This window comes from Vipera ursinii, assembly GCF_947247035.1.
Source record: "Vipera ursinii genome assembly, chromosome: 2".
NCBI classification, from domain to species: domain Eukaryota; kingdom Metazoa; phylum Chordata; class Lepidosauria; order Squamata; family Viperidae; genus Vipera; species Vipera ursinii.
The window spans coordinates 27,607,341-27,632,856 of NC_139513.1; the positions used below are offsets into that span (position 1 = coordinate 27,607,341).

At 43.9% G+C, this 25,516-nt stretch overlaps 1 protein-coding gene across 6 annotated transcripts in view; it reads left to right on the forward strand.

Annotated features, from left to right (window-relative positions):
- USP19 (ubiquitin specific peptidase 19) overlaps positions 1-25,516 on the forward strand; it is a 65,521-nt gene that overhangs the window by 528 nt on the left and 39,477 nt on the right. For 2 of the 6 annotated variants that reach the window (XM_083355943.1, XM_083355944.1), the window contains exons 1-3: positions 8,127-11,680; positions 22,732-22,860; positions 25,199-25,332. In XM_083355943.1, coding sequence (XP_083212069.1) covers positions 11,539-11,680; positions 22,732-22,860; positions 25,199-25,332 — 405 coding nt within the window. In that variant the 5' untranslated portion in view covers positions 8,127-11,538. Of the gene's footprint in view, positions 1-7,017; positions 7,036-8,125; positions 11,681-22,731; positions 22,861-25,198; positions 25,333-25,516 lie in introns of those variants that run through there. The other 4 variants (XM_083355940.1, XM_083355941.1, XM_083355942.1 and 1 more) reach the window with 4 other exon arrangements.

Below are 25,516 nucleotides of genomic sequence, written 5' to 3' on the forward strand. Positions count from 1 at the left end.
AGAGCTGTCTAGTTGGATGCTGGCAGCAACAATAGACTTTAGAAGAATAGTAAGGATAGAGAGATAGATGATGGATGGATGGATGGATAGTAGATAGATAGATAGATAGATAGATAGATAGATAGATAGATAGATAGGTAGATAGAGTAAAAGACATATTTGATCAATTATTTTAACAGATGATGCAGCTATATATAACTGCACTTCTTGGAATGTGGAATTGCCCTTTGTCTCATAACTAAGACAAAAACCTAAATAACCAGGAGTTTCACAGGGACCCTGGGACTTATACTGAGTGTTAAGCTATCTGGTACATAAAAGGCTCGCCTAGTCTTCAACTAAGCAGATACTAACAGAATCACAGGGTTAGAAGAGGGCACTTAAGCCACTGAGTTCAGCCTCTTACCAGGTTGAATCCTAATCACAGCATTCCTGACAGATGGCTGCATAGCTTCGTAGTAAAAGCATCAGATGTAAGGGAGCCCCCTCACAACTACCTTGAGTAATTGCTGCTACTGTTAAGGATATTTGTTTTCCTAACATGCAATCAAAGGGACGCGGTGGCTCAATGGGTTAGGACGCTAAGCTTGTCGCTGTGTAACAGTGTGAGCGCCTGTTACTCGTCCCAGCTTCTGCCAACCTAGCAGTTCGAAAGCACGTAAAAAATGCAAGTAGAAAAATAGGAACCACTACGGTGGGAAGGTAACAGTGTTCCGTGCGCCTTTGGCGCCTAGTCATGCCGGCCACATGACCATGGAGACGTCCTCGGACAAGCGCTGGCTCTTCGGCTTTGAAACGGAGATGAGCACCGGCCCCTAGAGTCAGAAACAACTAGCACGCATGTGCGGGGGAACCTTTACCTTTTTAACATGCAATCAGGATCTATCTCCCTGTGACTGAAATCCTTTATTCTATGTCCTGCACTTTACAATGAAGAATCTTCTGTGTGATATATACTACGATTTCCAGTATTTGAAGAAAGAAGTTGTGTCCCTACTCAGTTGTCTTTTCCCAAGGCTAAGCATAACAACCTCTTTCAATCTCTTTTCACAGGAGTTACGTTCTAATCCCAGGATCATCTTGTTGCCTTTCTCTGATCCTGTTCCAGTTTCTGTGACTCGTTTTTAAATTGTGCTATCCAGAACTGGATACAGGATTCAAGTGTTGGGATCCTGGTCTTTACTGAGCTTGAATGTCTTCCTGCAAATGTTTCATGATGAAGCTGAGTAACATTGTCAGTGCTTTGATACAAGTTTGTTTGCTGGCTTTTTATATACGGGATTTGGAAGTTTGTGTGTCTGTTTCTGATTAGGCCGTCTAGTTTAGTTAGTTGAACTGTTTCATCTTAGATGGCTCTTGCCCATTGTGTTGGTTTTCCCCGTTCTAGCCTGGGTTATCTCTCTGTATCTGTTAATGGCTGGTCTAGCAGAATCCCAGGAATTTTCTTGCAATCTTGGATTTGGCTTGAATTAAAATGTTATTAATAACAAACTATTGGAAGCAAATAGTCCTGAATACATCTTCCCTTAATAAACATCCAGAAATCTCAATGGAACCGCATCTACATGGAGGGAAGTATGTGGTGGGGTGCCCCAGGGCTCTGTTCTGGGAACAGTGCTCTTCAACATCTTCATCAACGATTTGGACGAAGGGATAAATGGGGAACTCATCAAATTTGCAGACGACACCAAGCTGGCAGGAATAGCCAATACTTCAGAAGACAGGCTTAAGATACAGGAGGATCTGGACGAACACTGGGCGCTATCTAACAAAATGAAATTCAATGGTGAAAAAAGTAAGGTTCTACATTTAGACAAGAAAAACCAAATGTACAGGTATAGTATAGGGGGTACTTTGCTCAATAGTAGTAACTGTGAGAGGGATCTCATAGTCCTAGTGGACAATCACTTAAATATGAGCCAGCAGTGTGCTGCAGCTGCCAAAAAAGCCAACACAGTGCTAGGCTGCATTAACAGAGGAATAGAATCAAGATCACGTGAAGTATTAATACCACTTTACAATGCCTTGGTAAGGCCACACTTGGAATACTGCATCCAGTTTTGGTCACCACGATGTAAAAAAAGATGTTGAGACTCTAGAAAGAGTACAGAGAACAGCGACAAAGATGTTTAGGGGACTGGAGACTAAGACATATAAGGAACGGCTGCTGGAATTGGGTATGTCTAGTTTAATGAAGAGAAGGGCGAGGGGGGACATGATAGCAGTCTTCCAATATCTCAGGGGCTGCCACAAAGAAGAGGGAGTCAAGCTATTCTCCAAAGCGCCCGAAGGCAGGACAAGAAGCAATGGATGGAAACTAATCAAGGAGAGAAGCAACCTAGAACTAAGGAGAAACTTCCTAACAGTTAGAACAATTAACCAGTGGAACAACCTGCCTCCAGAAGCTGTGAATGCTCCAACACTGGAAATTTTTAAGAAGAGACTGGACAGCCATTTGTCCGAAATGGTATAGGGTTTCCTGCCTGAGCAGGGGGTTGGACTAGATGACCTCTAAGGTCCCTTCCAACTTTATTATTATTAAATCAACATGTATGTAAGAATCAGTACAACATTTGAACCTTGAGCTGCATACATTTCTTTGCTGTTTCTACAGTATGCAAAGTGGAAGGCTGAACAATGTAGAAGAGAGTTGAAAAATGACTTCCTGTGATTTAGACAGTGTATTTCTGTTGATGCTGCTTAAAATTGTACTAGCCTTTCAAGCTGGCATATCACACCGCTGGCTAATTTATTTGCAACCAACTACTATTCCAAGATTTTGAGGTAATCTATTCCAGACCAGGAAACCAAAGTTGTAAAAGCTAATATTTTTATCATAAGATTACAGTAACAGAATCTCAGTTGCAGCTCTTCTTCCTGTTTCTCAAGGTTATCCTCAAAACCCTATATCAACATTTTCTGCATTACCATGCCGGTTATCTCCTATCCTACACCTATGCATTCACCTTTTCCTCTGTTAAATTTCACTGTGTCCCAGCATCCCTTTTAGACTTTCCCACCAATGTATCAAGATTATTTGAATAGTACTTCTATTTTGTCAGGTATTAGATGATCACTATATGAGGCCATGGAAGTGGTTCTCCTCCTATCTCCTGGGACGCTCACAGTCGGTGTTGACGGGAGGGCAGAGATCCACCCCGAGGCCTCTTGTTTGTGGAGTTCCTCAGGGGTCGGTTCTCTCGCGCCTCCTGTTCAATATCTACATGAAGCCGCTGGGTGAGATCATTCACAGTTTCGGGGTGGGGTATCATCAGTACGCTGATGATACCCAACTTTTTCTTTCCATCCCGAACCAACCCAGTGATGCCCTCACCGTGATGTCCCGTTGCCTGGAGGCGGTCCAGGTCTGGATGGGGAGAAACAGGATTCGTCTCAACCCTGCCAAGACTGAGTGGCTGTGCATATCGGCATCTCAGGTTAACCAGACCATCTTTAATGATGGGGGGGTGTTACCCCCCGTTGATAGGGCTCGCAACTTGGGCGTCCTCCTTGACTCTTGAAGACCATATAGGAGCCGTGACCAGGGGGGCTTTTGCCCAGGTTCGCCTGGTGCGCCAGTTGCGACCCTACCTAGACCGAGATGCCCTACGCACAGTCACTCATGCGCTCGTGACCTCCCGTTTGGACTACTGCAACGCTCTCTACATGGGGCTGCCCTTGAGGACCACTCGGAGGCTTCAGCTGGTGCAGAATGCAGCCGCACGAGTTGTGATGGGGGTTTCCCGATACTCCCATGTAACACCTCTACTCCGCGAGCTGCATTGGCTTCCGGTTGCCCTCCGGGTGAGATTCAAGGTGCTGGTAATGACCTATAAAGCCCTAAATGGCTTGGGTCCGGGATATCTGAGGGAACACCTGCTGCCAGCATCAAGTTCCCTTCGTCCAGTGCGCTCCCACAGGGAGGGCCTTCTCAGGGTGCCGCCGGTAAAAGATTGCCGGCAGGTAACACCCAGGGGGAGAGCCTTCTCAGTGGGTGCGCCTGCCCTCTGGAACCAGCTGCCCGTGGAGCTGAGGACTGCCCCCGACCTCCGTTCATTCCACCGGGACCTGAAGACCTGGCTCTTCGAGCTCTCTGGCCCAGGCTGAGAATTTTAATTTTAATTTTAATTGGGGGCTTTTACTTTTTCAGGGACTGTTGTAATTTTTTTTAATCGTTTTTAACTTTTGTATTTCTTGTTTTAATTACCCTGTAAACCGCCCTGAGTCCTTCGGGAAAGGGCGGTATACAAATCTAATTAAATAAAATAAATAAATAAAGAAGAAAAAGTATGAACTCAACAAGATTAAGTGAAGATATGCCAACTACACAGTATTTGCTACCATCATCCCACTATAAACTTACATATGTTTTGCTCCATCCAGCCCAGCTCAGTATTGACCACCAGTTTGATGGGACTTTTCAAGGGGCTGATAAATGTCTAGGGAGGGGGTATCAAAAGACATTATAGAAGAGGAAATTTTTTTACCTGAAACTGGATTTACATAACACAGATTACAAGAATGATATTATTATAATATTTATAATATTATTATTATAAAACTTTTATTCATAAAACATGAAACTCAGTCAACTGAACACTCAAATTGACTGGCACTAATGGTTGACACAGGTTGCTGCCAGCATCCTAGGTATCAACCAAGTATCTCCTTAAAATGTAAGATGTTCCGAGTTGCGCATTTTTTGTAGCTTTGCTGGAGTTATTGCAAGAAGCTGCAATTTCTTGATGTATTTTGCAAAGTTTTTGGACATAGTTTCCGGTGCCCCGATGACAATGGGTATCACTGTTACACGTTTCATCCATAATCGCGCAGTTTCGATGGCCAGGTCGCGGTATTTCATAATTTTTCCCAGTACTTTTTTTTCAACTCTGGCATCTCCTGGTACAGCGATATTAATCAACTGTACACTTCTGTTCTCTATGACTGCGATATCTGGCGTGTTGTGTTCCAAATGGCGATCTGTCTGTATTCAGAAGTCCCACAAGATCTTCACCCTCTCATTCTCGACTTTTTCCACCCTATGTTCCCACGACTTTTCGGACACAGGCAAGTCGTATTTTTTACACAATGCCCAGTGGATTAGTTTAGCAACTCGGTCATGTCTAGCTTTGTAATCAGTTTGCGCGATTTTGCTGCACTCACATATTAAATGTGAAATAGTTTCAACTTTGTCGTTGCAAAGTCAGCAATTTGTATTGTAAGTAGAGTTTTGTATCTTCGCTTTCATGACATTAGTTTGTAGTGATTATTATTATTATTATTATTATTATTATTATTATTATTATTATTATATTAAAATTAAAATTTTTACACTGCACATATAAAAGAAAGGGGCCAATGATTTAGTAATTAAAAGGGACATGCACACAATACACCAAGAGAGTGACTTGGATAATTTTCTTATACTGGTCTTACAAAAGAGGCATTAAAACTTTGAACAATCTCATGTGAAGGGACAAAATTTCTATTACATTGGTCCTTAGTGCTCCCTGAGCTAGGTTGTTTTCTTGCAGACATTTCATTACCTAAACCAAACATCAATACGGAGTGGGATTCACTCTGCATTTATATTTTAGCGACTTGTCTTCTCAGTGTCGTCTGTACTGTCAAGTACTACATAGGCCAGGGGTCTTCAAACTTGTCCCTTTTATGACTTGTGGACTTCAGCTCCCAGAATTCCACAGCCAGCGTGCCTGGCTGAGGAATTCTGGGAGCTGAAGTCCACAAGTCATAAAAGGGCCAAGTTCGAAGACCCCCGACGTAGGCTATAAAAAATATTGGCTGTCATTTCTATTCCTTATTTGAATGTACTGAAGATTAATACTATGATATGCAGACAGGTATGCCATCGGAATTCAGGAAATGTTTATGTAACAGCCAGATCACTTTCTTTAATGAGCCAACTTGCTTATTAGAAAGAAACAATTAGAAGTAACTATTAGAAGTAAAAGGTAGGAATGTAATGGTTTACTTATGCTGTTATTTCTGGTAACCTTTAATGGCCTGTTGCTGACACCAGGATCGAAATGCTTTATTGTTTATAGATAAAAGAGATGGGAAGATCATCTATTGTAATTTAAGAGGAAGTGAAAAGTTACTAAAATTGTTTATTATTTATTTATTTGTTTGTTTGTTTGTTTGCTTGTTTGTTTGTTTTTATATACCGCCCTTCTCCCGGAGGACTCAGGGCGGTATACAGAGAAATACAGTAAGAATACAATAAAAATAAAAATTTTAAAACCCAAATCCATCAGGCCAGGCCGGCTTGTTGGAACAGATAAGTTTATATTTGTTATGGTGAAAATTGGGAGTCACTTCTTTATGTACTTTTCTTTTTCTTTACTGTATTACTTTTCTTTTTCTTAATTCTTTGCCTCTTGCCTTTTCTTCTTCTCACCTGTTTTTTTTTACTGTTTTTCTTTTAGTTTGTATTGGGGTTTGTTTTAAAAAAAAATATTGCCATCTTTAATAAAAGCACTTGAGAAAAAAAAAGAAAAAAACAACAACAGTGGCCCCGTCTGTCGGATAGCAACGTTAACCGAGAATCGGTAACTGAATTTCAGCTCCGCATTATATTACGCTACCAGGTCGGCCCAAGTTTGCTGCATTCAACACCCGAGGTTAAATTAAGGCTTTTGTGTTACCAACCCTCTCCTAACAGAGCGGTTGCCATGGGAGCCCACCGTGACGTCACGAAGGCGGTCGTTTGCCCTTCCTTTCCTCCTCCTCCTCTGCACCGAGGACCGCGAGCGCAATTCGCGGGCTCACGTGATGCTTAATTGACTGGGGGGGTAGAAAGGGGGCACCTCTCCGCCGCCTCCCTCCTCCTCCGCGTCACGTGGTTGCGGCGGTACCGCTTTCCGGAAACACGTCACGGGCGCGGGCCTGGCTCCTCCTGAGTCTCGCCCGTTCGGAACTTCGTTTCCCAAACCCAAACCAAACCGAGCGCCGGGGAGGAGGGAGGAGGAGGGGGGGGCGCGGAGAGTCGCCGGGGCCTGCAGGGGGAGGGGGCCGGTGAGTGACCCGGGCCGGAGCGGGGGGGGGGTCTGTCAGGGAGGGGGGGGAGGGGGGAGACTTGGGAATGAGAGGCGGAGGGCGGGGCCTGGGAGTCCGCGGAGGGGCCCTTTAACCCGGGAGGGGTTTCTATGGGGACGAGGGGCGCTGGCGCGAGACTTCCCGAGCGGGCGAGAGTGGCAGGCCCGGCGGGAATCCCTTTTCCCCTCTTGCGGCGCGGCTCGCCTCGCCTCGCCTCGCCTTTGCCGGGTGTCCCTTTTAAAAGGCGCTCAGCCTCCCTCGCGCGGCTGCTGGCCTGGTAATCCCTCTCTCTTTCTCCCCCCCCTCCCCTCCCCTCGGTCCCCTCACGCATGTTTATTCGAACAAGCCGCCTTGGCCTGATGGGGGAATGGGTTGGGATTTTATTGTGGTACTTATTATTTATTGCTTTAGCCTGGGTCTTGTGTTTCATTCTTTTTTAACTTTTGTATCCTGTATTTTACATGTGCCCTGTTCACCGCCCTGAGTCCTTCGGGAGAAGGGCGGTATACAAATAAAATGAACATTAACATTAGTCTCGTGAACCACCACCACCACCACCACCCCCCGTGCCAGAGATGGCGGGAGACGAGCCCGGGTTTCCTGTTTGTTATTGTCGCGTAGAAGCGTCCCTTTTTTTTGGACCACGCGCCCGGCGTTTTTTGCACGATAGTCGCCTCAGCTGCAGGAAAAGAGCCTTCGCGCATCCCTGCGAGAAAGTGTAGCGGAGGCGTCCTTCGGGGACAATCCTGACGGGTGCTGGAGGAGGAGGAGGAGGAGGAGGAGGAGGAGGAGGGCTTGAGACCAAACGAGTTCGCGCCTCCGCGAGCCAAGGGATAGGGGAGCCTGGCGGTAGGTATATAAGGGGAGGCCCGTCGGGGGAGACGTCAATCGGAATATTGCTGGAAGGGGGGGACCTTGGAGCTCTTCTAGTCCAGGGCTAGGCAACCTCGGCTCTTTTAGGACTCATGGACTTCAACTCCCAGAATTCCTGTCAGCTATGCTGACTGAGGAATTCTGGGAGTTGAAGTCCATGAGTCCTAAAAGAGCCGAGGTTGCCTACCCCTGTTCTAGTCCAATCCTCTGAAGTTTTGAATTTTTGAATTTTATTGAATTTATATACCGCCCATCTATTGCTGAAGCATAGGGGGAAATCCGCTTTTGGTTGCCTCCTTTTGCTTCGCGTTGGCGAAATGGTCGGGTAACCAAAAGACTGTCCGAGGACGCCAACTTGGAACGAAACGTGTGTTTGCGACTTCAATCCAGATCTCAAACCTCTAACTGAATTTGAAGTTTTATTTAGGGGCTGTAGGAACCCCCTCGGGTACGAAAAGAGAGAAAGCGCAGTGTTCCTCTGAAATTTTAGTTGTTCTTTTAGGTGGCATGATGTTTTGTTTTTTTATTGTATTCTAAAGTTAGGGTTTAATGTGAGGCAAAGTCAACCTTTGGTTAAGGCTATTTGCACTTCATTCCTAGAAGCATTCTTCTTCCTTTATAATAATAATAATAACAACAACAATAATAATATAAAGTTGGAAGGGACCTTGGAGGTCCCTTATAGTAATAGTAATAGTAATTGCAATCGCCACAATAAAAATTAACTTATTTTTTTTAAAAAAGAATGAAAAGTAAAAATAGAAAGTGCTGTAAATAAAAAAAGAAAAGAAAAAAAATGTAGTAAAGAAAATATATATAAAAGAATGACTTCCCCCTTTATCACAAGTATGAACAGGTTTAGTAATTTATCACCTTCTCTTAAAATACAACAAATGATTTCTTCTTCCTGTACCTTATCTTTTAAAAAAAATTCCTTAAATCTTATCATTTACTTTCTGAAGCCTAGAAAAATATGTTTGAAAGATTTTTACAGTTTATTTTATATGATTTAATTAGCAAACCTTAATTAACAAACTTACTTGTATTTGTTTTGTTTCTTTCTAATAAGCAAGTTGGCTCATTAAAGAAAGTGATCTGGCTGTTACATAAACATTTCCTGAATTCCGATGGCATACCTGTCTGCATATCATAATTTAGATTTCATAGATTGGTGTATGGAAACATAATATTTTCCTATTGTCTAAACATGTTTTGCAGTCATGGAAAATGAAAAGTGGAAATGTATCTTGAAAATAAAATGGGCTCTTGTTACATAAGGAGTTTTTTTTCCTAATTTGCAAAAATGATATCACAGCATATTTTGTTTTCTAAAATTTAGGTAGGTGTTATAGGCTATAAAAAAATTGGCTGGCAATTCTGGGAGTTTAGTTCTACTATGCAGGGAAGACAACATGTTAGGCCTGGATGTTAAACCTGCATTTATATGTTGGATCAATATTTGAAATTAAAAACCAGATGTCTGTTTTTGGTTCCTTAAATATTGATTGGTTCCTGTATCTTATATTTCTTGGAAAAAGCATGGGTTGTTCTCGTCTTCTGTCAGTGTTGCTTTTTGTTCAGGCAAGGATAAATTTTCTGCATCCTGTGTTATAGCTGTTGCCTTAAACATTTTATTAACCTTTAGTCACAGACTCCTTGGTAATGGTTTGGACATGTTAACCACGACCTCCCACTAAACGGAAATGCCAAGGCATTATTTCTTCTTGCTTAGTTTGGGATTGAATGTGCCATATCATTACTTCAAAAATTATCATTGTCAGTTTAAATTGATAAGAAGAACTAGTTGTAAGTTATGTTAAGGGAGCTCTGAAACGACTCAGAAATCAATCCCTATTAATGTAGGAAATTCATAATTTGTTTCTTGTAGTTCTTGAGAAGTACTACATGAATTTGAATGGCAGCTCCTAGGCTTCCTTCTTTGTTCATTTTGCATAAAGAATGCAAAAAATGGGGAAAAATAACTTTTGAGGACTCTTAATAGCTACATTAACAAAATATAAATATGGAAAATAAAATAGATTATTTTGGGTTCATCACATAACAACTTGTTCTTTTCTCTTTGTTCTGAACAAATGCTGGAGATTGAAATTAAAAGTGACATTTGAGAAATAAATTCCTGTGCTTTCTAAAAGGGATACCTGTACTCTGTTGACAAGGAATGGGGCTAGACAAGTGCCTGCCTGGAGCTCAGCAAGAAGCCTGCATTGCCCACGTTAGCAAGCTGAGATTCTCTGGGTACTGCTTCAGAGATATTTATGACGTGGTTCAGTCTCAAGTTGATGCATATTTAAGGTGTAGCTAACATATTAATTATGTTCTACTCCAATGGGAGGAAAATTAAGGGATTGCTATAAATAGAAAGACATCAAGGACTTTTTGTGATGCGTGTGTGTGTCTGTGTCTATCTGTGTATTTTAGCCAGGTTCTGCTCCCATTCATAACAACAATGTGCAGTGTAGAAACTAACTTGCATTCAGCTGCTCTGAGTTTAATATTATAATGGAAAGATATCAGATGACAGCAAATTGGCTCGTGACGGCTGAGGCACCCGTTTGTCCTGTTGCATTCTCTCTTAAGATGATTTTCTGTGTTGACTGCTTTTGTGGGGGCTGTAGTCATACTCTGCCAAAATTCTCATCAGAAAGTGCTATTCTTTTGCAGTTATTTCTAAATCAAGCTAAGGCCTAAAATATTGCCTTCCTTAAGGAGTATTGTCCTTAAAGCTTAGTAGCTTCAAAACCCAAGCGTATGCATTATGCTTTGGTTTCTGTTTTAAAAGCTTGTTGTAGTTTTGGACCACATTGTCCATTTCTGCGCAGTTTTGGTAGCTCAAAAAGAATATAGGTTCAGAGAAGGGCAACTAAGATGATCAAGGGACTTACCTATGAAGAAAAGCTTACCTATGAAGAGAGGTTGTGGCATTTGAATGATTTTTAGACTAGAAGAAGGTGTAGAAGAGAGGACGTGACTGAGGTTATGCATGAAGTGAATAAAATGGACAAGGAACAGCTATTTCTCCCCTGCCCAAAACACCTGAACGAGAGGTCACCCAGTGAAAGTGAATCATGGAATAGTTAGGGCAGCCAAAAGGAAATATTTTCTAAGACAATGCCTAACAAATTTTGGAATTTTCTTACGGTGAGATGTGCTGCTGGCTGCCAGCTTGGGTGGCTTAAAAAAAAAGGTTGACAAATTCATGGAAGTCATGGGGATCAATGGCTACTAGTTCTGATGTCAGAGGAACTGCCTCTGAAAGCCATTTACTGGGAGACTAGTGAATTTCCATATGCCGTTACCTGGACTAGATGGGCCAGGGGTTTGATCCACTGGTACCCTGCTTATGTTGTGGTTTGTTTTTTTTTTAAATAAACTCAGTATAGCTTCTACTCGCTCGGGATTTTGCCCTTTTTAAACTTGCCATACTAATCTGACCATCCTTCCATATGTCTCCAGGCATTTGTTCCTTGCCAGAAGGATTGACCACAAAGAATCGCCAAGATAGCTGGCTCGGGAAGAAAACGCCGCACCCCTGACCCAGAGTCTGTCACCGACCCCGGTGGGCTGTTTGTCTCTTCCAAACGGCTGAAAATGTCCAGCAGTGCCAGTGTCCCTGGTCAGAGGAGAACAGCTCGGGGAATGGACGATGCGATTAATAAGAAGAAGCAAAAGGATCGGGCCAATCAAGAAAGTAAGGAAGGCGAGAAACCAGCTGGCAGCGACTCAAAGAAAGGTACAGATTTAAGCCGTAGGTATCTATTACTGCATTTGTAAATTGAATGGCATGTATTACTGAAGCCTGGCTGAAAGGGAGGGAGGGGTTTGCCCTTTCTGTAATGTGCCCAGCTGGGGTTCTGGTATGACATCAACCAAGACTCCTGTCAAGGAGTTATATTGATTGTCATCAAAGAGTCTCTTAAGGCTTTCAAGGGCTGCTCCACAGGTTGCCGGATGTGAGACCTTGTTCATTAAGTGGGCCTCTTGGAATCAGCTGAGAGTGTTGCTAGTTACCCAGATTTCTAGGGACTTCAATCTGCCTTCTTTAAGCCTGTGGTCATAGGTAGCTCAGGAGTTGCGTGACTACCATTACAACTGTGGGCCTATCCCAGATCATCCAGAGCCTATCAGAGGTGTGATCTGATTTCCTGTCCAAGCAATGGCAATATGATCTGGACTGGGGGAACCCTTAGCGCCCCCCTTTGTCATGGTCACATATGCCTTGAAGGAGGCAGATCAGACCGCCCTCAGCACTGATGGACCCTGAGGGGTTTCAAAGAGGGACACTGTGATGTCCCGTTGCCTGGAGGCGGTTCGGGTCTGGATGGGGAGGAACAGACTTCAACTCAACCCTGACAAGACTGAGTGGCTGTGCATTCCGGCATCCCGGGACATTCAAAATGTTCCATCTCTTTCTATGGGGGGTGAGCTCTTACCCCCCGTGGATAGGGCTCGCAACTTGGGAGTCCTCCTAGATTCACGGCTTACCCTGGAAGATCATGTAGTGGCCGTGACTAGGGGGGGCTTTCGCCCAGGTTCGCCTGGTGCGCCAGTTGCGGCCCTATCTGGACCGGGATGCCCTGTGCACGGTCACTCATGCGCTCGTGACCTCTCGCCTTGACTACTGTAATGCTCTCTACATGGGGCTTCCCTTGAAGACCACTCGGAGGCTCCAACTGGTACAGAATGCGGCCGCGAGAGTTGTCTTGGGAGTTTCCCGGTACTCCCATGTTACACCTTTGCTCCGCGAGCTGCATTGGTTGCCAGTTGTCTTCCGGGTGAGGTTCAAGGTCTTGGTTATGATCTTTAAGTCCCTACATGGCATGGGTCCGGGATACCTCAGGGACCACCTGCTGCCGGCTTCAACTCCCCTCCGCCCCGTGCGTTCCCACAGAGAGGGCCTCCTCAGGGTGCCTCCGGTCAGGGAATGCCGACTGGCGGCCCCCAGGGGGAGAGCCTTCTCTGTGGGTGCCCCGGCTTTGTGGAACCAACTGCCGGTGGAGCTCCGGATGGCATCAGACCTCCGAACTTTCCGTCGTGGCCTGAAGACCCATTTATTTGAATTAGCCGGTCTGGCCTGACGGGGGAGCTGGGTTTTAAATTGTTGTTTTAGAATTACATTATTGTTTTTTAATTGGGCACTGATTTAATCTTTGTTTTAACTTTTGTATTGTATTGTTATTTATATGCCCTGTGAACCGCCCTGAGTCCCTAGGGAGAAGGGCTGTATACAAATTAAATAAAACGTAAAACGTAAACGTAAACGTAAAGGGGGCTGGAGGTTATTCCTACTGGTTTGCTACACGCTGCATCTGAGGCCTTGTTTGCTCTTTGGAATTGGAGGGCTGTTGAGTCTTTAGATAGGATCATGCCTACGCATCCTCTCTCCTCTTGTGGATCCTGTCACTCACAGGAAAACAAGGGACAAGTGTGACCCAACACAGGTAAGAACCATTATTAAGACCTACCTGGTGATGGCAAGGGCGCCAAAGGAATAAAACATCTGTGCCCTTATTACGTCTGCAGACAGGCATCCTGGAACCCTGTTTCTTGGATAGAAGGGGCTCAGACACACACACACACACACACACACACACGCAGGGTCGTGCAGAAGAATTTGCTCAGCTTCTGTCAAATGAAACCATCCAAATTCCATTGCAGTTGGGCATGGCTCTTGTTGCAGCACCTAGGGAGATATCTCTTGCCCTGTTTATCTGAGAACAGTTGAGCTGTTGAGCTTGAGATAGTAGATGGGGTCATCATGATTGAGCTTGGCCACCTGCTCTTTTGACCCATGACCCTCCTGACTAATTAAAACTGCCCTGGGAGTATCATGCCAGGGGATTCTAGTGGTAGTGAATTCCTTGGTTGGGGGATTTGTTTCTTTTGTTGCCCCTCTTCAAGAAGCTACCCTGGATCCCACTGTACTGGACAACTTTTTTCTAGTATCAAACCTTTCCCTTTTTAGGGAAGATGCTGGAAAAGATGGTCCCACAGTATGTTCAAAGAATGCAGAATGAAACACTCCTTTTAGTCTGGACTGAGGGATGGATAAGGGATGGAAAGGTAATTGGTCACATCTTTGGATGACCTTTGACAGGAGCAGGATGGTGGTTATGCATCCCTCTTAACACTGGATTCTCAAAGGCTTTGATATAAATGACCATGATATCCTGGATTGGATCCAGGGATGGGGATTTGTGGTGCACTATTGTGCTGGTTCTTCTCCTTTCTCTGGGGTTGACATTAGTGGTGATTGGGGAGGAAAGATCCTGCCCTCAGCTCTGCTGGGTGGGGATCCACACGGTTTGGTGATCTCTCCTTTCCTTTCCTCTAAAGAAATTGCTGGGTAAGCTCATCCATCTCCATGATACTGAGGCATCATCGGTATGCTGATGAAATAAAGTTATACGTCTGCCCTTGGCAAATTAAGCTCTGCTGTTGTCTGTGGAGATTCTCAATCATCTAGATCAGGGGTGTCAAACTGCCGGCCCACCCCATTGCCGGCAATGGAGAAAAAGCTCCGATATGTTGTGCGATGTCACGTGACGTTGCGAGTTTGACATGTCTGATCTAGATCATGGCTGTCTCAAAGGCAACTGTTTTTTTTCTTTAAAGACATTTCACTTCTCATCCAAGAACTGAAGAAGCTTCTTGGATGAGAGGCAAAACATCTTTATGGTTGCCAGTTGTCTTCCGGGTGAGGTTCAAGGTGTTGGTAATGACCTACAAAGCCCTCCATGGCATGGGTCCAGAATACCTTGGGGAGCACCTGCAGCCGGCGTCAGCTTCCCTCCGCTCAGTACGCTCCCACAGAGAGGGCCTCCTCAGGGTGCCGCCGGTCAAAGAATGCCGACTGGTGGCCCCCAGGGGGAGAGCGTTCTCTGTGGGTGCACCGGACTTATGGAACCATCTTCCGGTAGAGCTCCGGATGGCGCCCGACCTCCGCTCCTTCCGGCGTGACCTTAAAACCCATCTCTTTAAGGAAGCGGGCCTGGCCTGATGGGACGGGGTGGGTTTGTTATTATGACTTTAATTTTAAATTTGTACTATGGGCATTGTTTAATTATGTTTTAATAATTTTAACTTTTGTATCTGTCTTTTACGTATTGCCCTGTTAACCGCCCTGAGTCTCTTGAGAGAAGGGCGGTATATAAATTAAATAAATAAATAAATAAATAAATAAATCTTTATGGAAAAAAACAAAGTCCAGTTGCCTTTTGGGGAAAAAAAACCCCTTTGGGTTGCTGTTGATGACTTATTGTCATGCCTGCAATGGGGGAACAACAGGATTTAACTGAACCCTGGCAAGACTGAGTGGCTCTGGGTTTTGGGTTAAGGTTCTGAGACTGCTATCTTGATATTGGATGGGTTGCACTGCCCCATACAGACCTGGGGTCCATTTTGGGAGTCCTCCTGAACTCATGACTCCTGCTTAAAAAGCATGTGGTAGTTGCATCCATTTATGGATCAGGAAGCTCTGCTCAAGGCAACTCGTACTCTGGTCACTTCCTGGATGGACTGCTGTAATAGGTTGTACATAAGGCTGCCCTTGAAGAGTATTCAGAAGTTTCCACAAAATGCAGTGGTGCAGGCAGTTATGTATGTCCCTAGAGCAGCACATGTTACATCTTTCTTTTGCGACCTACATTGGTCACCAGTTTGCTTCTGGGTCAATTGAGGGTTCTGGTTTTGACTTTTAAAGCCCTTCACGACATAGGGCCGGGTTATTTGAGGAGCACTTCTTCCTGGTTGCATCTGGCCATCCCATCAGCTTCAGCAGAACCGATGTGTTGTGGGTCCTGCCTGTGAAGGGAGTTACATCTGACAGGACCCAGCAAATGAGCCTTTTTCTGCCGTGGCATAACCCCGTGGAACATCATCCCCCCTCAGGTGGCATTGGCCCCGTCTTATCAGCCTTCCGGAAATCCCTTTAAACCTGGTTGCGTCAACAGTCCTGGGGATTGCATGGGAATGGTGATTTGATTAGGTGGCCCTATTATTTATAATCTGATGCTCTGTCTTAGCCTCTTATAATAATTATATTTTTTTAAAAAAATTGTTTTTATGGTTGTTTTGCATGCCACTCAGAGTCACACTGCATGAGACGGGTGGCCAAAAAGGAAGCAGGGTGGGAGGGCTGTTTGCTGGCATTGATCATATAGAGCCAATGGCTCAGAAGATACAAGAGTACCTAGTGGTTAGGGCTGGGAAGAATAGTTTTCATTTTCATTCCTCAGGTATCACTATTACTTTTGCACATGTATAAAACGAAAGTTGCAATGGAATTCATGTGTTTTATCTTAGTGTGATATAGGAGCCACCTATTATGATTTCACACTTGGAAACCAGACTCTTTTCACTTTCTTAATGAACTAGTTAAAAAAAATCCTGACTTAGCACAAGATCTGAAGTAGGCCACAGTTATTATGTGCCGAGGAGTTTGGTCAGCATCTACTGGACAAAATCGCTCAGATCCGGACTGGTTTGGACTCCAACTGGGCAGTATCTGACGAGGGGGAAGCGACGGGTCTGGCCGACATTATTTGGGAGGAGTTTGACCCTGTGACTCTGGATGAAGTGGACAGGATCATGGGTAGATTGAGTGCCGCCACGTGTTTGTTGGACTCGTGTCCCTCCTGGCTGGTTTATGCGGCTCGGGAGGTCACACGAGGCTGGCTCCAGGCAGTGATTAATGCTTCTTTGAGTGAGGGATGCTTCCCTGCCGCCTTAAAGGAGGCAGTGGTGAGGCCCCTCCTCAAGAAACCTGCCTTGGATCCAGCTATTTTGAATAATTTTCGTCCTGTCTCCAACCTTCACTTTCTTGCGAAGGTTGTTGAGAGCGTGGTGGCACGGCAGCTCCCGTTGGTCCTGGAGGAAACTGAGTATCTGGATCCGTACCAATCGGGTTTCAGGCCTGGGTACAGCACGGAGACGGCATTGGTCACGCTGGTGGATGATCTCTGGCGGGCTCGGGATAGGGGTTATTCCTCTGTCCTGGTCCTATTAGATCTCTCAGCGGCTTTTGATACCATTGACCATGGTATCTTGCTGCGATGTCTCTGGGGGTTGGGAGTGGGAGGCACCATTTTACGGTGGTTCTCCTCCTACCTCGGGCTGTTCGCAGATGGTGTTGGGAGGAGGGCAGAGGTCAACCCCGAGGCCCCTCGATTTTGGGGTGCCCCAGGGGTCGGTCCTCTCTCCCCTCCTGTTCAACAACTATATGAAGCCACTGGGTGAGATCATCCATGGTTTCGGCGTGAGGTATCATCAACATGCTGATGATACCCAGCTTTGATACCTGAACCAACCCAGTGATGCCCTTGACGTGATGTTCCGTTGCCTGGAAGCGGTACAAATCTGGATGGGGAAGAACAGGCTCCAACTCAACCCGGCCAAGACCTAGTGGCTTTACGTACCGGCATCTCGTACAGTTCAGGATATTCCACCTTTGGCTATGGGGGGAGAGGTGTTACCCCTCGTTGATAGGGTGCGCAATCTAGGCATCGTCCTGGATGCACGACTCGACTTAGAACATCATATAGGAGTCGTGGCCAGGGGGGCATTTGCCCAGGTTCGCCTGGTGCGCCAGTTGCGCCCCTATCTGGACAGAGATGCTTTACGTACGGTCACTCATGCGCTCGTTACCTCCCGTGTTGATTACTGCAATGCTCTCTACATGGGGCTGCCCTTGAAGACCACCTGAAGACTTCAGCTGGTGCAGAATGCGGCCCGTGGGTTGTGATGGGAGCATCCCAATACTCCCATATTACACCCCTCCTGTGTGAGTTGCATTGGTTACCGGTTGCTCTCCGGGTGAGATTTAAGGTGCTGGTTCTCACCTATAAAGCCCTTCATGGCTTAGGCCAGGGATACTTGCAGGACCGTCTGCTGCCAGGAATGACTTCCCATCGCCTAGTGCGCTCACACAGGGCCTCCTCAGGGTGCCGTCGGCCAGACAATGTCGGCTGGCGACCCCCAGGGGGAGGGCCTTCTCTGTGGGGGCACCTGCCCTGTGGAATCAGCTCCCCGTGGAGCTCCGGATGGCCCCTGACCTCCGGTCCTTCCAACGTGACCTTAAGACACTTCTTTTCCAACAGGCCGACCTGGACTGATGATAATGGGGTTTTAATATGGTTTTAACGTTTTATTGGTTTTAGTTGGGGCTACGTATAGTTTAATTTCCTCTTAATATTTGTATCCTATTTGTATTTTATTGTTGTTAGCCGCCCTGAGTCCTTCGGGAGATAGGGCGGCATATAAGTCCCAATAAATAAATTTATTTATTTTTTATTTTAATTCCATTTATATCCCGCCCTTTTCCGAAGACTCAGGGCGGCTTACAAGCTTAGCAGTAGCCTTCATTCTATGTATATGCCTGCTTATTAGGGCTTTCACACACACCCCAAGCGGCATTATTACAAAGTCAGCTTAATTGCCCCCAACAATCTGGGTCCTCATTTTACCTACCTCGGAAGGATGGAAGGCTGAGTCAACCTTGAGCCTGGTGGGACGCGAACCTGCACTAATTGCAGGCAGCTGGTGTTACTTAAGGAGGAAAAATCCAAGCATGTTGTTTCCTTTTCTCAAAAAAGTGAAGTTGGATGCTGTTATTTGTCAAAAAAACAACAGCAATCCTACAAATCCCCTCTTCCCTATGAAAGTTCATTCGGAAGAAAGATTTGCAAGCAGGCTAGTGAGGCTGTTCCCTACTAGACATGAATGTTTTTCTCCATCTTGGTTTCTTTTTGCGTTTTGTTTTGGGCAGTGGCGAGAGAGGAATCCACTTCCAAATAAAGCTGTGCATCACACCACCATTTCATAAGAATATTTTTAAGGGCACAAAGCATTATTGGAAATAGACATTTTGCTTGAGCTAGCGTCACAGCACGTTATCGTCATAGTTATTCATTTTAATTAAATCTTTTTTTTTCCCAAAACAAAACAAGATTCAGGAAATCGGATGCTACGTAGGGAAGCTCACAATTTAGAGCAGTTTTAGGTAAGAAACGGGCAAGGTTAGCGGGCATTAAACAGTTATTTTTTTATTTTGCTTCAAAGTAAGTAGAATCTAATGGATTTCACTTCCTGGTACACTACGGACGTTCAGGAAGCATGCAGGAAATACAGAGGATTCTCTGCTCCGCAGGCTTTTGGCTCTGATTAGGAATGAATGGGTGGGCATTTAGCCACAAGGGCAGTTTGCTTTAGCTTGGTAGATTTGGACAATACTTTTTTCTGCATAAAGAAATTTTATAGCAGTTGGGAGATTTTTAGTTTTGGAAAGGAGGTCATTAAGGACATACATAGAGCTATAAATAGTCATTTGTAGTATGGAAACGGGTTCACAAATGTTTCTTCTGAATCAGTGTTAGATTCAGTAAAGCTATCCAGTAAAGCTAATGTGGAGAAAGTCCATCAAATAAGATTACAGATTGGCTTGGGAGTCTGCAGCTCACAAAATATTTTTTTTCCTGCTGCTTCCCTTCTGCTGCTAAATGGGAAATAGATTTTAATCCTGGAAATACAGAGCAGACAATGAAATAGGATAAGAACAATGTGGTGAAAGGTTGTGAGAAAGAAAATAAGATTTCAGTGACTGCAGCTGTACAAGTGAGTGGCACACCAAGCCATAATGTATTTTAATTTTTTCCCTGTATAATGTATATAAAACCAGCTAATTGTAATTTATTCACTAATCATGATTGACAAATATGGCTTGGTAAGGTGTGTGCAAACCATCACTGTGGCCTTGGGAAAATTGTTATTGATACTCTCAAGTAGGCAAAAAGGTAATGTTTAGAAATGGATGAGGAGGACCTTGTGCAGGATAGTGGGTGCTGCTAAGGAACTGGATCTGGAGTTTGCAGAAAGATGAAGAGAAATCCAGTTCAGGTTGATTAGGGTTGTGGTGGAAAATTAACCTTTTTAAGCTTAATTTTATACTCATAGACTTGATAAATGTTTTAAAATGAAAGTGTGGATTTCTGGTAAATTGATACAACCATTGTGAGGAAGAAAGCTTTGCTCTTATGAATAGAATATTGTTATTTATAAACATTGCAAGTATGGAAGAATATGTGTGTGTGTGTGTGTGTGTGTGATATATATATATATATATATATATATATATATATATATATATATATATATATATATATATATATGCAAATTATTCAAATTGCTAATAAAGAATTTGGGAGGCTTCAAAAAGCCTTGACAAATACTTAAACATATATATATGTATATATATACATACATACATACACACACACACACACACACACTAAATGTACAGTCATCCACTTTGCTCTCTGTGGCCTTCCCTCACAGCTATGTGATAAAAGAAACTGGTGAGTGATTGTACTAGCTCTATACTGCCTGTGTTCTTTATGCAACTTTTATCAGGATGGTGGAATAATTGCAGAGGAAGCAGGAGTTACTGGCACAAACTGCAGTCCTGCTAACCAAGCCTGCTCTATGATCTCCATAATGCTTGTATCAGCCACCCAGTGAGACATGTTTCAAAGTGTGTCTTTTTATTATGGTGCAGACACTTTTCATGCATTCGTTGCAACTGGGCAGTGATTAAGAGGGAGGTGAGGCTAAATTATTCCATTAAGGTGTTGATTTTATAATGTGATATGAAACCTAACATTTGTTGCTGTAGGTTAGATAACAAGTGAACGTGAAAATTCCTTAAGACAGAGATGTGGCTTTCTACACAAGACTGGATTAAAACTCCTACTGGTAGCTTCTCATTAACTGTACAAGTAGTCCTCGACATGTGCCTGTAATGGAGTCTGCCCCTTACGGTCAGATGTAATGAACATAGTACATTTTGCAAGCTTTTTTGCAGCAGTTGTTAAATGAATGTGATGACAAACTCATAGTTTACTATGCTGTGGTTTTGCCAAAAACCAGAAATGACTTCTGGTTTTCAGCAAAATTGCTGTAAAACACGGTGACATGACTGTGAGACACTGCATCAACTGCAAATGCATGACGACGGGGAGGGTGAATGTCAGAACTTCAAAACCGTGTTTAGGTAGCTTGATCGGTTGTTAAGCCAAGGACTACTTGTATCTCTGGGACTAATGATAAATTCAGTCCACAACAAATGGGAAGACCACAGAGTCCTCACCCCTCTTTTAACTCTTGTCTGGCTTGTTAAATTTTTCTCTGGGTTGCTTTCTTGACCACCCCCCCCCCTTTGATCGGTGTAGGTCCCTCATTCAAGCAGCAATGGATAGTTCTAGGAAAGTATTCTGGTTAAAATGTAAATTGTAATGTACGAATGCCCTGTTTCAAAGTTAGAAGCAGAAAAATCCTTTGTTTAGATGGTTCGTAGCAAAACAGCACATCTCTGTATTTGTTTGATCACCAGAGCCTTTTGCTAGCCTGAATCTGGTAGAGCCCCTTTGGCACAGGGAATCTGTGGAGGGTAAGTCAGAAGGTTGCATAACCAAATGAGGCTCAGGCCACCTACTTTGTTTCTATGTATTGTCTTAACGTTGCCTTATTTCTCTGACACAAGTATTAATTCCCTAACAAACTCGTAGAACAGAGGTCCCCAATCATTTGGGCACCAGGGACCGGTTCTGTGGAGAAAGGTTTTTCCACGGACCGGAGTGTGCATGGTTTTGTGTGCTGCTTTCATTCCATAGATGGGGCTTTGCTTGTTTATGCAGCCCGGTTGTTGGCATGCTGTGGCCCGGTACCAGTCCACGTACCCGGGGTTGGGGACCCCTGCTCTAAAAAATTAATAGGCTGGCAAGCTCTAAAAGATGCATGAAGAAGAAATGGGGATTTGTGGTCATAAAAATAAAGTTTGTTCCTGCTTGATTAAGATGGGGATGTTGCTATTACCGGTTCTCATGAGCTATGGAAAGCATGTTCTAAGGCAGGGGTGTCAAACTGCCGGCCCGCAGGCCGGATACGTTGTGTGACGTCACGTGACGTCGCGAGTTTGACATGTCTGAGCTAAGGGCAAGGGGGACACGAATGCACAAAAGAACCCGAGTCTTCTGCTTTCTCCACTATGAATTATTTCCTATGGGATATTATTGAGGGGATCTCTGTCTTTTTCCGTTTCAAAGTTTGGGTGTGATTGAATCAGGATGCCACCCTTTCTTGACAGATGCCATCTTCACATGATTTGAGCCAATAGCTAAGTAAATAACTTAGTATTTTGTGTCAGTGTTTGAAGTGTTTCACATACATGATTTCCATAACCCCACAGTCCTGTCTGGTGTTGACCTCTAGCAGCCCCTTTCACTTTGGAGGGCATTGGGAGACTGGAAAGGCAAAGTCAACATGACTAGGAACCTATCGTGTGCTCTGGCACAAAGGAGGTAGTATTTGCTGTTAGCGCGGTGATTCCTAGAAGAGCCCCCTAAAGGCATGACCATGACCAGTAGCCAGTCATACATGAGATAAAACTAGGAAAGACATCTGGTAAGTTTGTACCTGTTCCGTGAGATGGGCTGCAAAGATTCACAAGGGTCACTTGACTATTGAGTTGCAATAATTCCAATAAATTAATTAATATACTGTTATTGCACATTGGCTTTTACTTTTTTCTGCAGTGTTTTATGTAATTGCCATTATAACATTCTGCGTGGCAATGATTTTTTTTTTTTTGCATTAATTTACTGATCAAAATGCACCTTGTGTACCATGTTACTAACTATCTCTAGTCTGTTTTGTGTTCCATTTCCCCCTTTTTGGGAAGTTAGCTGTTACCTATCACTCACAGATGAGAAATTGACACTGTCTGTTTCCTAGACCTGCAGCTGGAGTGGAAGCAGAACGCTGATGAGGTTATTGTGAAACTGAATTTGGGCAGCAGGAACCCGAAAGTGGAAGAAGTGGATTCGTCTTTCACAGACACCAGCTGTGTCATCAAGTTACCTGGTATTAGCACAGACTTTCCTTCCTTATTCATGGAGTTCTTAGTTAGCACGCAAAGAAGAAATAGTTTCTCCTTTTAAAAAAGTAACTTTTAAAATTCATTTCTGGTCAACAGCAGCAATAAATAAATAAATAAATAAATAACCTTTCCCAAAGAGGGCAAAATGGGAGAGCAGCTTAATGCACTTGATGTGGGTCATGCAAAGAATTTGGGACTCCCAACTCTCCCAGAGATAGAAAGGCCATTGCCTGGCTCAGGGGTAGGCAACCTTGGTTCTTTTATGACTCTAAATAATATTCTTTTATTACACAAAACGCTCTGTAAAGTGCATTGAGAGTACCTAGAATCACTGTTGCATACTACAATGGTACCTTGGTACTCAACTGCTTTGAAACTCATCGAATTTGGTACTCAATGCATTTTGACATACAATTTTTTTCCCCAGTACTCATTATTTGTTTGGTACTCAGTGCACAAGCTAGAACAGACATGTCAAACACAAGGCCCGGGGGCCGGATCTGGCCCGCGAAGTGGTTTCATGTGGCCCCCGAAGCCATCTTGGAAACAGTGAGGGAACGGCCCCCACTGCCTTGGCCCTGGCCCAGAGACCCTCCTCCTGCCAGAGACCCTCAGATCTGTCCCACTCCTGCCCAGGCCCCCATAGGCACCCTTGATGCGAACGATGTAGAGCTGGCCACGCCCACCCAGTAGGCCATAGGCACTCTAGCCCCGCCCACCCAGTAGGCCACACCCACCCAGGCCACACCCACCCAGCCCCCTGAGGGCAACCGCAATGCTGATGCGGCCCTCAATGAAATTGAGTTTGACACCCTTGCGCTAGAACTTATCAATGTCGGCTGCCTTATGATTCACTTTGTTATTCCCTATGGAAAAAATTGTTTGGCAGTCATCATTTTTGATGCTCATCGCACCTCCCGTAACCAATTAAAGATGAGTACCGAGGTACCACTATGTGTGTGTGTGTGTGTGTGTGTGTGTGTGTGTGTGTGTGTGTCAGGGATATTGAAGGAATTTTCCATTTGGCTAGACCCGAAGCCCTTGGGCTCCATCTGCTCTCTGAAACCTGCAGTTGCAGCCAACTTGTGACTATTAATGTGAGAGAAGAGGGAAATGAAAATTATTTATACGGGTTGATTGATTATATGCCATCAGGTCGCTATTGATTTTTAGCAACCACCTAGATAGATTTTCTCCAGGAGAATCTGTTTCAATCTGGTTCTTCAGATCTTCTAATGATGCACCCATCACTACTGTTATTGAATCCATGTATTTGTCATTGGTCGCCCTTTTCTCTTTCTTTTCACCTTTCCCATCATTATAGATTTCTTTGTATAGGTCTTTGTATAATGTGTCTGAAGTACGATAAAGTGTTTATATTAACTGTAATTCAATTTAAATGCAGTTTTTATTATGGCCCCATTTACTTTGTCTTTTTCCTCATGATTCAAAAGATAATACAATCCTCAGCTTGTCAAAGAAGAAAACCTCAAATAAAAAACCCCTTTTTTGGTGCAGAAAAAACTGGAGTGATGAGAAATCAAGACTTTATCGTACCTCATCTTATTCTTAAGTATCTTTAAAATTAAAATCTTAGGAGACATAACAAAGTATTTTAGTATTTTTAGCTGCTGTTTCATAGCTGAATCTTTTAAAAAACACCTTTTTTATATATATATATAAAAAAATCCATCATAGCAAATATAGATCAGACGTTCTAAAGGCTCTGGAAGAAGTTGAGATGTAGTAATCATCAAGCATTCTAGAAAATGATGATCGTTCATGATTTGAAGAACAAAACACAGCTTCTTTATGTAATCTAGCAGTTAGCAGGCTCCAGTGAAGCTTAGATTTTCATTCATTAAAACAATATGCTGTTGAGACACAAAAAATAAGCCTTCATATGCTCACCATTTTTGCTATTAAAACATATTCAGCACACAGAAAATAACAATTTGTCAAGGTTCAAGGAGCAAAAGTCACTTGGCTCAATGGTTACTGTTCTTCAGAAGTTCCAGTTAACCTCTCACTCCCTTACAATATAAATAAATGGGGTTTGCCATCATAGAGCAGTGAAGTGATCTACGTCGAGGTTCTTTTCTAACGCAAAATGATGCCATGGAGAAAGGTTTTAACTCTTGTATCTCACAAGGAGAGCAAGGCACCATCCTATTTATTTCAGAATAAGTGTGATTTTTGTACAGCACCTCATCAGGTCAGCTAGCCAATTGCTGTTGCCCTGCAGTGGTGCAGTGCTGGGGTACATGTTCCTCATTCCTTAACCATCAAAAGAAGAATCTTATGCCCTGTCTCTTCCCTTAGATGGCCGTCAGTGGAGCTGTGAATTCTATGAGGAGATAGAAAGTTCCTGCACCAAAGTCCAGTTCAAGAAAAGCAATATCTTACAGTTGGTGCTGCCAAAGAAGATCCCTTTGCACAACTGGGCTTCACTTTCGGTAAGCTTTTTGTCCCATTTGTGATTTTTTTTCTTCATGCTTTCCTGAGACCTCGAACTCTAGCAAGATTGGGTCGAAACACCCCCTGGCCATCTTCTCCCTGTTGTAGGACTGCTGTAGAGATCCATCGCTTGCTTTTAGGTTGAGTGGTCTCTATAGTCATTCTCTGCTTAGCTGGCATTTG